The following is a 12,140-nucleotide window of genomic DNA, read 5'->3' on the forward strand; positions in this document are numbered from 1 at the left end:
CAGCAGGGAAACCAATTGGCCTTTTCGATAATAATTTCTCCTAACTTTCTCTCGGCGCTGTTGCCGAAATAATCCGTGAAGATTGCGCGCCCCTTGCAACACTGAGTGGTAGGCCACTGCACCCGAGTGCTACCCGATACTCTGTCGGGCAAGGTCTTTCTAGAACGGAAGTGCAGCCTGAGGCAGCTGATTGCAGCCTGCGGCAGCAATCGGCTTTATTTATGGCTTGGGCCGATGCGCTGAAATAATGCTTTCTTCTTGTGTAGGGAGACTTATGTTACGCACCCTCGCGAGCGTCTTGAAAAAACAAAGTTAAATCTCGAGCGCAAGGCAGATAGATTTCTCTGGCTCGTAAGACCTGAGCCCCTGTACAAAAGTCGCACATTCCTCGCACATATCTGATGACCGCGAAAAGCAAGCTCATAACAGTTCGCAACATCCATGCTACTTGACTCTCGTTCGAGATCAGTGAAAAAAGCACCCGTCAGTTCCTCACGTATATCACGCATCAGCAACAGAGTGACGCAGCCTTTCCTCACCAGGCGTTGCAAAACGCGTTGCAATAAGGCTGGAAATACAGGGCACGCGGACTGCGCTGCGAGAGTCTCGGAGCTCAACCGACACCAGGACGCGCTCAAGCTCGAGCCTTTTCAAAACCGTTCCGCAGTCCAGAGGCTTGCAAACACGGCGTCACCACACGACAGCATCATCACCTTTAGTGGCTCAAGCCAGCAGATCACATTTTCCTAAGATTTCTATTCTTTTGAACACCAGCTGTCCGAGGGACCGGTGCCGTCATGTCTGCCGTTCCTGCAACGCTCCTGTCTCTGTCAGTCTTCCTCGGCGCTCTCACCACAGCGGTGACCTACAGCGTTCAGGTTGCTCGAAGATCGGACCCTTGCTTGACAAATGAGTTCAAGTGCGCAAGCGACGGAAACTGCATTCGGGCGGCGTGTCTCTGCGACGGCATAAACGACTGCGACGACGGCTCCGACGAAAGCGACTGCTCACGAAGCCGCCGGTGTTCGGCGACGGAGTTCCGGTGCCAAGACGGCCAGTGCATCTCGAGCTGGCAGCGGTGCGACGGCAGGCCCGACTGCGACGACCTCTCGGACGAAAGCGAGACAATGTGCGGGTCCGAGGCTTGTCATCCGGATCACTTCGCGTGCAAGAACCGCACAGGCGCTTGTATTCCCGCCGAGTGGCGCTGCGACAAAGTTCGCGACTGTGCCGACGCCTCTGACGAAGAAGACTGCCCGAATGTGACCTGTTCGAAGGAGACGGAGTTCGCTTGCGGAAACGGCCGATGCGTCCCGCGGGCTTGGAGATGCGACGGTGACGAAGACTGCGGCGATGGGTCGGACGAAGAGAACTGCCCCGCGCGAAACGTGCTCGTCGTCAAACTTCACGCGCGGCAGCTGCGAATGCATCCCGAGTTCGCTACGCTGCAATAACCACCGCGACTGCCAGGACGGATCGGACGAACATTTTCGAACGTGTGTTTTGCAAGGGTGGGCCACGACGACGAGCTTGACTGTGGGATTGCCGCCAGCGCTTGCTTTTCGATGAAGTCTCGATGGGACGGTCACGAAGACTGCACAAACGTACGGATCCGACCAAAAGGAGTGCGGAAGTACGACCTGCGTCAGGTACGACGTTTCATGCGCTAACGACCATTGCTTCAGGATTTTGACGCCCTGCGACAGTCGGCACGATTCATTATAGGCCCGGTCGTGCAGCTAAGAAAGACAATCACTTCCTCGTGGAAGCTGAACTTCCAAGAGGAAATATTTCTGAACTTGCGTTGCGATAGCCCTTACTATGGCGTTGCATTGTTGTTCAAGAAGTACTGCACAGACCGCCAGGCCCAGGTCATTCAGCAGGCTGAATAGGCCGCCAGAGCCCTTAGGGCTCCTGGTCACCTAGGTGCGATGCATCACTCCTGCGCTTGATTAACAATAAAATTTTCACTCCACTCTAGAGTTGAGCCAGCTTCAACGAGAAGCGAATGTGTTCGCAGCGGTCAGTGACTACTTTGAGGTTGCAGTGCGTGATGTGTCTGAAGATTGCCAAAGCCAGTTGGACGCAATCTGGTTAATCTTCAAAATTAAGACACACGTCTCCGGCGAAATTGTGAGATCGTTCCAGAAGAGCTTGCGTTTCCACGAAATATCGGTAGTGACAAAGACTTTACTGCACTATAAGCTGTCACGAAAGTACGCAGAGACAGACGCCTTATGATTTGCCGCCTTCATAGAGGCATACCTAGTCAAGCACTGTCTATTCAGTCGCTGTAGGTCCAGTGTTTGTCTACCAACACCTCAATAATACTGTGTCGACAACTCACGCTCTCCAGAGTTGCACAGAGTTACCTGACAGCGCTTCAGCCAAGTGGCGGAAGGAATCAAAATGAAATACTTGAACTAGAAAAATATTCCTGCCTTTCTTGTTCCAGTCTGTATCTCATGGCCCTTTGTATCCTGACAATATCAGCATTCGCGCCTTAAAACCTAACTACTCATCTTTCGAATGCCTTTTAGTGTTCGCCTGCATGATGATGGTCACTTCTTGCCGTTTATAATAGTACTTGAAATAGAGCGTACAGGCTTTGCCAGGACCTCCCGCGAATCCTTGTCGTTCTGCTCTCAAACATCACCATTTCTTGCAAATGCAATGATGGTGAAATAAATCTGAAAGTTATACGGAACATAATCACCTGCTCCTTCGGAGAGATTCTCCGGGATTTTCATTCGGACTGATTGTTTTTTCGCTGTCATCACAGTGTGTCAGTGTGCTGCGTACGCACATGCGGGAAGCGTTATGCACACGTCCCTCAGTGAAGCACTCACTGCAAGAAGACTCGGAATAGCGATGACAACTTTCTGTTCTAATCTTCTAGGACTGTAGCTCTGCTATGCTTCGGTGTTTATTCTGGAAACAAGGCTTTCTTTCGTACTTATTTCTCGGCATCTCGTTACTAGAACAGTGTTAGTGCGAGTATTTTCATACTTTTAATGAAACTTTGTCTCCTTTTCGCAAATTCCGGCGTTACATTCGTATAAGGTCACTTTCTACGAGTTCATATTGTGCTTCTAGTTGGTGTGAAGACCCGCAAATGTTATCACATGCAACGCGAAAATTGAAAGGTGCATGGCAGTGAAGCAAATGCAACTATCGCATGCACCGGCCACAGGGTTCATTGAATGAGCTTAATGTAACATGTAGACGTTGACAAACGACTTGACGACTGCGGCAAGGATCACGCTGAACTATTACACGACACGCTTATTCGGCAGAAGAAAACGTGGCCGCTCTCCTCGTCGTCTGACTTGGCTACGGCTGGAGTAAGTCAGTATAATGTCCTATTGTAGTGAGAAAGAATGCATCTTTCCTGCATTACTTTTTTAAACGTGAACTTTGTCACTTATTTCATTGTTATGTCTGGCGTTGTTTTATTTTACGCAAAAACCATAATGTATAATCCATTTCTGAAAAAGAAATACAATTCTTGAAAATAAAGCGGAAATTATACGCATCTTTCCTAACGTGTCGTTTCTTTCTTTTTCTTTTTTATTTCTTTGAAGCGGAAGTGGCTAACCTCAGACAAAGACTGAACTTCGAACGGTTGGGATTCATTGATTGCACAAGTGGCTTACATAAAGTACCATGTTTGTTTTTTTATGTTTTTTTAAGAAATCATGTGTGTTATGTCTAGAAAATTTGCTGGTGCGGAGTGTGCCTTTTGTTGTTTCTTCGCGAAGCTGAGACTTCCAGAGAACCCTCGATTGTTGTCGAGCGCTCTTAAAGGGCATCTACTTACTAGCGAGGTCACTTTCATACTACCCATACTTACTAATATGTATTCACTGGTAATAGTATGTACCTTTAAATGCATACTAGTAGTCAGAAGAGTGGACCCACATTCATTATTTGTAGAAAGAGCCAGATCACCAATAATGGCAATTCTATTATTACGTAAACTTGCTGTTAAAGCTGCCTGTTTGTTAAATTCACGGACCATATGTTGAGAAACTCGGGCAAATTCAATACTTTCTTTCTCTCTTTTCAGCATGATGTTCGTAAATGATTTAAAATCAAACTCTCCATAAAACCTACTTCCTTAAGAGGTACAGAGATAAGTAATAAGGGAAAGGCAGGGAGATTACCTGGGCTGAGCCCGGTAAGCTGCCCTGCACGGGGGAAGTGGGAAAGGGGATTGAAAGAGGAGAAGGAAGAGAGGAATATCCAACATCGCTCACTGTAAGCAAAAGGAATTTTGTAGGAAGCAATATGCGAATGGCGGAATGAAAGTGTCTTTTGTGAAATGACAATATAACATACAGTGACGTAAAAGACAACTTCACGATGTAAAAGACAGCTGAAATCTGAAGAAGCGAGAAGTCAAACCATCCGGCCATTATTCTTGAATTCCTACCTGGCTGCTCAAATATTTTTCTACTCTTCATAGGAATGGAGCTATCGATTCCTCACCCAACTTGACGCTTCTGAACGTTTAACTACTTGTGACAACTACGATATCGCATGCATCTACCCACTGCTATAAGCAAGGAAATAAGCCGCAAACATCCATTTGAATCTATTGAAATTAAACGCGGGCTGCTGACAATCTACCACAGTGAAAAACTTCACTACAGGCACACTTCGCTTATACATCATGTTCAAGTCCTTACCACACCATACCTTCACTAAAAAAGTATTTGTTGCTTTTGGAAACAGCATGCAACTGGTCAGTAGTTGCGGCCATTCACCACTGCTATGCGTAAAATGTTTTTTTTTTAATCCATCTATTTCCCACTTAACAATAACTTGCGTGAAAGCGTGGCGGTACATGCAAACGTTTATGAAACTTCACACCGAGAGAAATGAAACTCTGCAAGAAAAGGCTTTCGGAAAAAAAATTCCCTCTACAGCGTCACCTATGGTGGCGAACGGAAAAATAACGCGTACAGTTCGTCTTTTCAAACACAGAGGGCGCGCAAAGCCCTTCACGCGTTGTCACGCGATCGGTGGTGGCTACTTTGAAACTGCGTATTTACACCCATTTTCACCGGCACACGGGACACTAGCCATGTCCCGAAATTTATGTTGCAGGATGTCGTAAAGCAACGTAACGCAACGCCAATGCGTAAATTAATCGTTTCCACGTGCCGAAAGGCTCAGCATATCTTCACGACTCCAAAGCTGAAGCTTTCCAAACCACAGAGTTCCAAACGAAGCATAACTTCTCCTGCGGTGCACGTCAACTTGCTTCCTGTCAGAAACGCAAGCATTTGTGTCGTCCACGCGTAGTATAACAGATAAGTGAAAGATTTGCAACCCCACTCGATGGTAACGCTTCAAATCCGAAGCAGCTGTGCGTGTTCCGCAAAACATTGACATCGTAGCAACCGGTGGATGTGAAGTTTTGTTCCTTTCATGCAGGTTTGCTCCACATTGTGGTCTTCCATAGAACGTATCTGCCATATTCAGTGTTCCCAGTGCTTCGAGTTGCCGAATAATTTGCCCTGGCTCTACTATGTGCTAGCCTCCTTGGTTAGCTGAGAGCCGACAGTTGATCGAAGATACAAACGTGCATTTCCTACTTAAGCAGGGTTTAACAGGTAGCGTTTCAGTATGCACGTTTCAGAAGGATGTTTTGGAGTGTGGAAAAATAGGCATTTTACAGAAATCGGTGTAACGTAGGTTTAAAAAGCGTATCAATTAGATCTTTATACAATTTTTTTTTCCGCGAGATAGAAGACAAGTATTCATTTGTGAACTTCACTGCCCGACAGCCCACTGAGAGGTGCACTTCATGCATGAATTCCTACAAATATGGACGGGAAAGTAAATTTGTAGAAATTACTAAATATGGTAAAACGTTGACGAGGTTAACTTGCAAGTATGTCCAACGTAATGGGTGAGAACTTCCTCGAAGAAAGGAGAAACGAGACACTAACATATCCCACATAAAGGTGATCCAGGCCAAGTCAGCCTGCACTATAGTACTGGTTTGAAAATATGCCACGCCTCATCGGCTCATAAGCTAATGACCAAATAAAGTTTGCAAACTTTCCGTGAAAGGGCTGAATGTAAACCCTGGAACAATAAATTACTTGCAGCACTTGGAAGAGCTTTGCTGTGAAGAATAAGTTTCACGGGTTAGCTCTGCCAAATATTGAGATAGTATGCGGAACGAATCTTTGGGCATAACACCATAGGGTTGGTACACATTCTCTCCAGCAGTGTGCACTTGATTGATGTGCATTCAACGGAACGCCCAGATATTGTGGTGGCTCACAATACCATTCAATACCAGCAAAGTGTCTCGGCTTAAAGATCCATGAGCCAAACCACAGCCTCAAGCTCCTAGCACAGTTCATTCGTGCACCAGAGATGGTGGCGAATTCCTCTAGCTTGGACACCATAGTTCCGATACTGAAATTGTCCGTACAAAAAAAAAAGAAAGGGAGGTTATCGGCATGTTCCAGCACTTTTACCTCTGTTCCGTAAAAACTTAAACCATGAATATACTAGAGTGAATTACGTTTAAGCACAGTGATTTCTAGTAAAGGGCAAAATGTAATGGCGGCAAGGGACACTTGCTTCACAGAGGAACGAATGGACAATGGCTTGAACAGGTGACCATTAACAATCAAACTAGTTGAGCAACCGTTATAGCACATTTTTCCACCTTCAGATATAACGAAGCTGACGTTAGTGTGCTCACGAAGAGAAAACGGAAAAGAATGACCGACCCTATCAAACGCCTTAGCTATGTCTACTCGGAGCATTGCTAGATGGTCATGAGAAGTGAAACAATGTTTCGTTACTGCATGGGCGATGTGTATGTTCGTTTCCATTGAGCGGCGTTTTAGATCGCAGCTCTGGTGAGACCCAATAAGAATCGACATTGCAAATTGTATTCTGTTTGATAATACCTTTGCAAAAATTTTATAGTCTACATTAGACAGTGTAGTAGGTCCCTATGCGCTTGGACAGATCGCAGTTTCTCTTTGTCTGTGCATTTTGGAATGAACGTGGTGTTTTCTAGTGAATTTTGGAGGAAGAGTATCCCGATCAAAACCAAGTCTGAAAGTCTTGAGTGGCAAGGGAGTAATTATGGTTTTAAAAGCTTTATTAAGATCGCCTGGATCGCCATCTGGACCCGGCGTCCATGATATCAGTAATTTTTCAGTAGCTAAATCTATTTCTTGTTTAGTGAACGAGTCACGACTTCTCTGTAATGTACCCGAAACTATAGAACACTGCCTCATTGACTGCAAGGACGTCATTTTGTTTTGGAATGTTCTCCAAAGGACTTTTTAAAAGGATGTGTTGATGTAAATACACATAGGATACCATATCTTATGCCTCCTAAATTTGAAGATGTGGCTTTTGAGAAGCCGCCACTCATGGCTTTGCGCAGTTTATGGAAAACTAGCATGTTTGATATGAATGCAGAACTAATTGTATCTCCGCAGTCACATTTCATTCAAATGATTTCACAACGGAAGGAGATTTATGATCGAAGAGACTTCCCACCAAAGTGGTTTCCATTGCTCATGCAGTGTATCCTTTTGCCTCCCTCTTAGAGCGATGTTTGCTGTAATAATTATACAGTGATTTTTTTTGTACTTGTATACTGTTTTTGATGACTGTTTTGGACGCTATGCAGATACCTTACGCAGGGACGTATTACATACGTAATAAGTTCCATCAAATAAAAAGGTCACCGACGTTTGCGATAATCCCTAATCTGATATTTGATCGTGGCTGTATACGTGTTTTCATTTCGCGATATCTTTAGGCATTGTTTCGATAACCGCACTACCTGGCGGAGCCACGACGCATGACCCTATAGGGTGTCCCACCTAACTTTAGCCAGAGATTAAAAAATAGGCAAATGCCACGTAGCTGGAAAGAACAATGGTAATGTTGTCTGACGTCGCTTGGAGATACTCAAAGTATATTTTCATTCCGCCTATTTAGATAATTAGTCTTGTTAATTGCTCAACTCAACATCATAATTAGATGCAAAGTGTCAATGAGAAAATTGTGGAGAGGCATGAAAAACTCCCGATACAGCTTTCTATTCCTCAATTCGTGCTACATATAAGTGTTTTTGCGAACGTGAAAGAAGCCTGCAAGTGCACTAACAATTACCACGCGAATGGTCGCATCACGCACTTTGGGTACATTCGCATGCTTCTTTCACGTTCGGAAAAACACTTTTGCACAGCACGTATTAAGTAACAGAAAGCTGTACCGGGAGTTTTTCATGACGCTCTACAATTTTCTCATTTACACTTTTCAGCTAATAATAATGTTCGAGAACGTTAATAATTTTTAACACTAATTATCTAAATATGCAGATTGAAAAAAGTTTATTATCTCCAAGCGACAGCAAACAACAGTACCTTTGTTCTGTCCAGCCACGTGGCATTTGCATATCTTTAAGCTCTGGCTAAAGCCAGCTGCGACACCCTGTATATAGACCGGCAACTGCACCTTATGCAACCGCAATCTTTACTGGGAAACACTTGCGGCGAAGGCTATGCGCGAAGGCGAGCTTTCTGGTTCTTTCTTTTTCTGTCCCCCGCTACGGCCGGTGCCGCCGCTGCCCCGGATGAGCGGATGTCAGCGCCATCTGGTGGTGCTTCAAGGTGGCTTCCTCCGCGTTCCTCCTCATGCTTCCGCTACATCCTCCTCCTCCTCCGCCTACCTCCTCGCGCTCTCTTCGCTCTCGCCGTACTTCATCCCCTCGCTGCCCTCCGCGTTCGCTCTTTCATCTCTCGCTGTGCTCGTTCGCTCAGTTACACCGCCGAGGCACGCTGACGCTCAACGCAGGAAAGGGCGGCGAATATATTGGCTCTAAAGTACTCCTATTCAACGTAATTCGCTGCTCGCCATTACAGCGATCTCACCAATACGCGCTCCATCGTTACGAGTTCTTGCTAACAGCTTACCTATTACCATTGAAATAGATCGTCTCTCATTTACTCTTATTCCAAGAGACACTGACCAGATAACTTTACAGTTTTTAGCCTCACTTTATCAGCGCGCAATAGGCGTATTTAGATTATGGAAGGGCAATAGACGTTACTGCCTATATATTGTGGGATTCTATGTGATATATACTGCATCACGAGCCAAAGTCTAGGTACGGTAGCCTGCGAATGTTTTTATTTAGGCCGCCAATGTTATAATAAAAATTTCCGAAACAACCAATTCTAGGAAAATGAAACTGAAGATTATAACTTTGCAACTCAGCAGTGAAAAATGATATAGCATTTCCGTAATTCGCATCTAATAGCACATCTGAAGCGGACAAATTTCATTTATTCTACATATATAATTTTTTCTACTAAATCTGTCCGCTGTGGATGCTCTAACGTATGCAATTCACAGTACTGTGACATCTACTCTGAGTGGAGAGCTACAAATTTGTAAGCTTCGTGCTTCTATTTTTTAGACACATAAATTTTCGTTGGTTCTGTTTAAAGACTGAGTACTTTATCAAAATTTTGCCTACAACAGTCACTAGGATTTACCTTTCCCTCTCAAACGCAACAAAGGTAATTAAAATTGACCAAGTGGCTATCTCAGAAAACCGTTTCTGCGCTTTACATGTATTTGAATAGCCGACATCCGAGTTTGGCCCGAGCTCAGGCTTCCTTTTCAGGGCAGCCTCAAAGGAAGTGTGCTTTTGCTGCAAAGACGCCGGTTTTTTGTGTGTGTGTATGATATCCGCCATCTAGAAACGATGGCACAGAATTAGTGACGCCGAACTCTGCTTTTCCCTCATTTTCCTGCCTATGCTGAAAATACTAAAACAAAAGGCATGCGCTATCAATAAAGCTGCCTAAATGCCTGTTTGTATATGTTAATACTGGCAACTGCTGACATTATCGCACAAAAAACATTTTACAGTCGACTGGGAGAACTAATGCGGGCTTTTCAGGTGGCAACTACGAGCAGCTACCTCAGACGAACGGCTCCATCGGCAAAGCTGCTCCTCCCCTGATAATTTTGATGACACGTTATACCGCGGCATAAGCGGGTCACTACTAACAAAGATGAACACATCTATTGCAATAGAATATCATTAGTAGATCGCTGTACGAAGTAAGGATAGTAGCCTTATTGGCAGTATAAACCTGTAAGCATTCGTACAATAACTAAATCAACAATGATAGAATGTGTAAGCGTGACTCAACGAAGACGTAGAAGGAAACATACACACAGAGACATCGCTTTGTGTGATGGCTTCTTCCTACGTCTTTATTCAGTCGCGCTTACACATTCTATCATGGATTCAAACCAACTAGCCTACCAACGTGTTTTAACTAAAATTAACCAGCACTGTGTCACGCGCGCACACGTAAATATGAACGCATCTCGATCGATGAACGCGGAAACTCGCCGTCAAAATTCTGGAGCGAGGAATAGCGGCAGCAGCAAGCGAATGAACCTTCACGCATCTCTCGCTTCAACACGAACGAAACGTCGAAAGCACTGCACACACGAAGCTACCGGCACTACGCGCACTCTGCAAACATCGCAGATCACTTTCAAGATTAGGCCCACGTGGGCGCGCACTTTGGCAACGTCGCAGATCGCTTTCAAGACACACGAGCGCCGGCAACGGGTCCCTGCAGGGTCCGCCAAAAGCGTCTACTACAGCGTGCGCGAATCGCGTGGCCAAAGCCGCAGTAGACGCCGTCGTTGTCTCTACTCTCCACGGAGCGGTGTGCGAGGAGGGCTTCGAGGTACCCTATCAGCCGCCGGAGAAGAACGCCCCTCCTTCTCCGCCTAGCGCGCCAAAGGAGAGGGCACGCATCCATTTTCAATTTCAATTCAGTCTTTATTTTTCTCTTGGACAGAGAAGGAGACAGGACTAAAAGCTTGTAAGCTTGACAGAGGTCCTGCCCCCTTTATCAACTTGGCAGTACAGTACACAGACAGAGATTTTCAATTTTCCGAATACACACTGAAACAAAATAACAAAACACTTTGTAAAAACAGCGCTATGCATTGCAGCACAAACATAGGTATTAGAAAGACAAATAAGTGGTCATGGGGAAACGAAAAAAAAATAACAGGTACAGGTTTAAACTGAGTGCAACATTACATAATCTTGCTAAGAAAAAATCGCCGGGTTCCTCGCTCGCGCACGCGGGATTGCACCGCATTCACCGCGGATCACCCTCACGCGCTTTCACTCATACGAAAGCTCACGGCGACGGCGACGCCGACGGCAGGACTGCGCCTGAAGTGTGCATATAGTTGCTATCTCAATAATAGTACCTTTCACGGTGTGTTGAAATGGCCACGATGTACAGTACTTAGTCAAGCCGTTGATAAAGGGAAAATCAGACATCCGTCTGTTCGTAGCAGTTGCTACGAAGGCCACGTAGCAAGCCGTGATGCCAAGCCGTGATGGCGAACAACCGCAGTGGCACAGCACAATTCCCGAAACAAACTGTTTATTGGGGGAGGCTGTGTCCAGCAAAAAACAAGTAACACTCAGCACAATGACAACGGTGAGCACGCTCGTCGAACGTCAAAATATGATCTACGGGTCAGATGCGTTGGCGATTAAGAACGAAGCTTTGCCAACTCCGCCGGTTTTCGTGACATAGATGCGGCCTGGCTGTTCTCTTGCCGAGTGTGCAGACAACCAATCACCGCGGAGTACGCGCGCCGCTGGGTTCGTTGTTCCACAAGCAGACGGCGCTTTACCACCGCGCCTCCGCACATCAAACGGATAATCGGAAAGGCTGAGATAATCTCATTGGTGGCGGCAATGGAAAAGAAACCAGCTTGGAGTTACTACTTAGGAGGGAAAAAAATGAAATCAATCAGGAAAGAAACAATTTATGATGACTCAAAGGGAAGTTCATTACTTTTCGAAGCAAGATCAGAATGCCTTAGAACAAGCACTTATAAAGCGAGTTACGAGAAGGAAGAAGTATGTACTTGCTGCGGTAAAGCTAGGGAAATGACGGAGCATGTTTTGTTAGAATATGAAGATATCTACCCGGTGGTCGATTTAGGAATCACTGGCCTCCTTGAGTCCCTTGGGCTCAAAGAGAGCAGGGGGAAGTCAACCTGTCCGCAGTAGAGATTGGTAAGAA

At 45.5% G+C, this 12,140-nt stretch overlaps 2 protein-coding genes across 9 annotated transcripts in view; one reads left to right on the forward strand and one right to left on the reverse strand.

The window, feature by feature from the left end:
• The window catches only part of LOC139060943 (uncharacterized), a 147,943-nt gene that overhangs the window by 88,808 nt on the left and 46,995 nt on the right, over window positions 1–12,140 (reverse strand). The gene's annotated exons all lie outside the window — the stretch shown is intronic.
• The window catches only part of LOC139061459 (sortilin-related receptor-like), a 31,336-nt gene continuing 19,780 nt past the window's right edge, over window positions 585–12,140 (forward strand). Inside the window, exon 1 of the mRNA XM_070541454.1 lies at window positions 585–1,451. Coding sequence (XP_070397555.1) covers window positions 798–1,451 — 654 coding nt within the window. The 5' untranslated portion in view covers window positions 585–797. The remainder of the gene's footprint in view (window positions 1,452–12,140) is intronic.

Source organism: Dermacentor albipictus, chromosome 6, assembly GCF_038994185.2.
Source record: "Dermacentor albipictus isolate Rhodes 1998 colony chromosome 6, USDA_Dalb.pri_finalv2, whole genome shotgun sequence".
NCBI lineage: Eukaryota > Metazoa > Arthropoda > Arachnida > Ixodida > Ixodidae > Dermacentor > Dermacentor albipictus.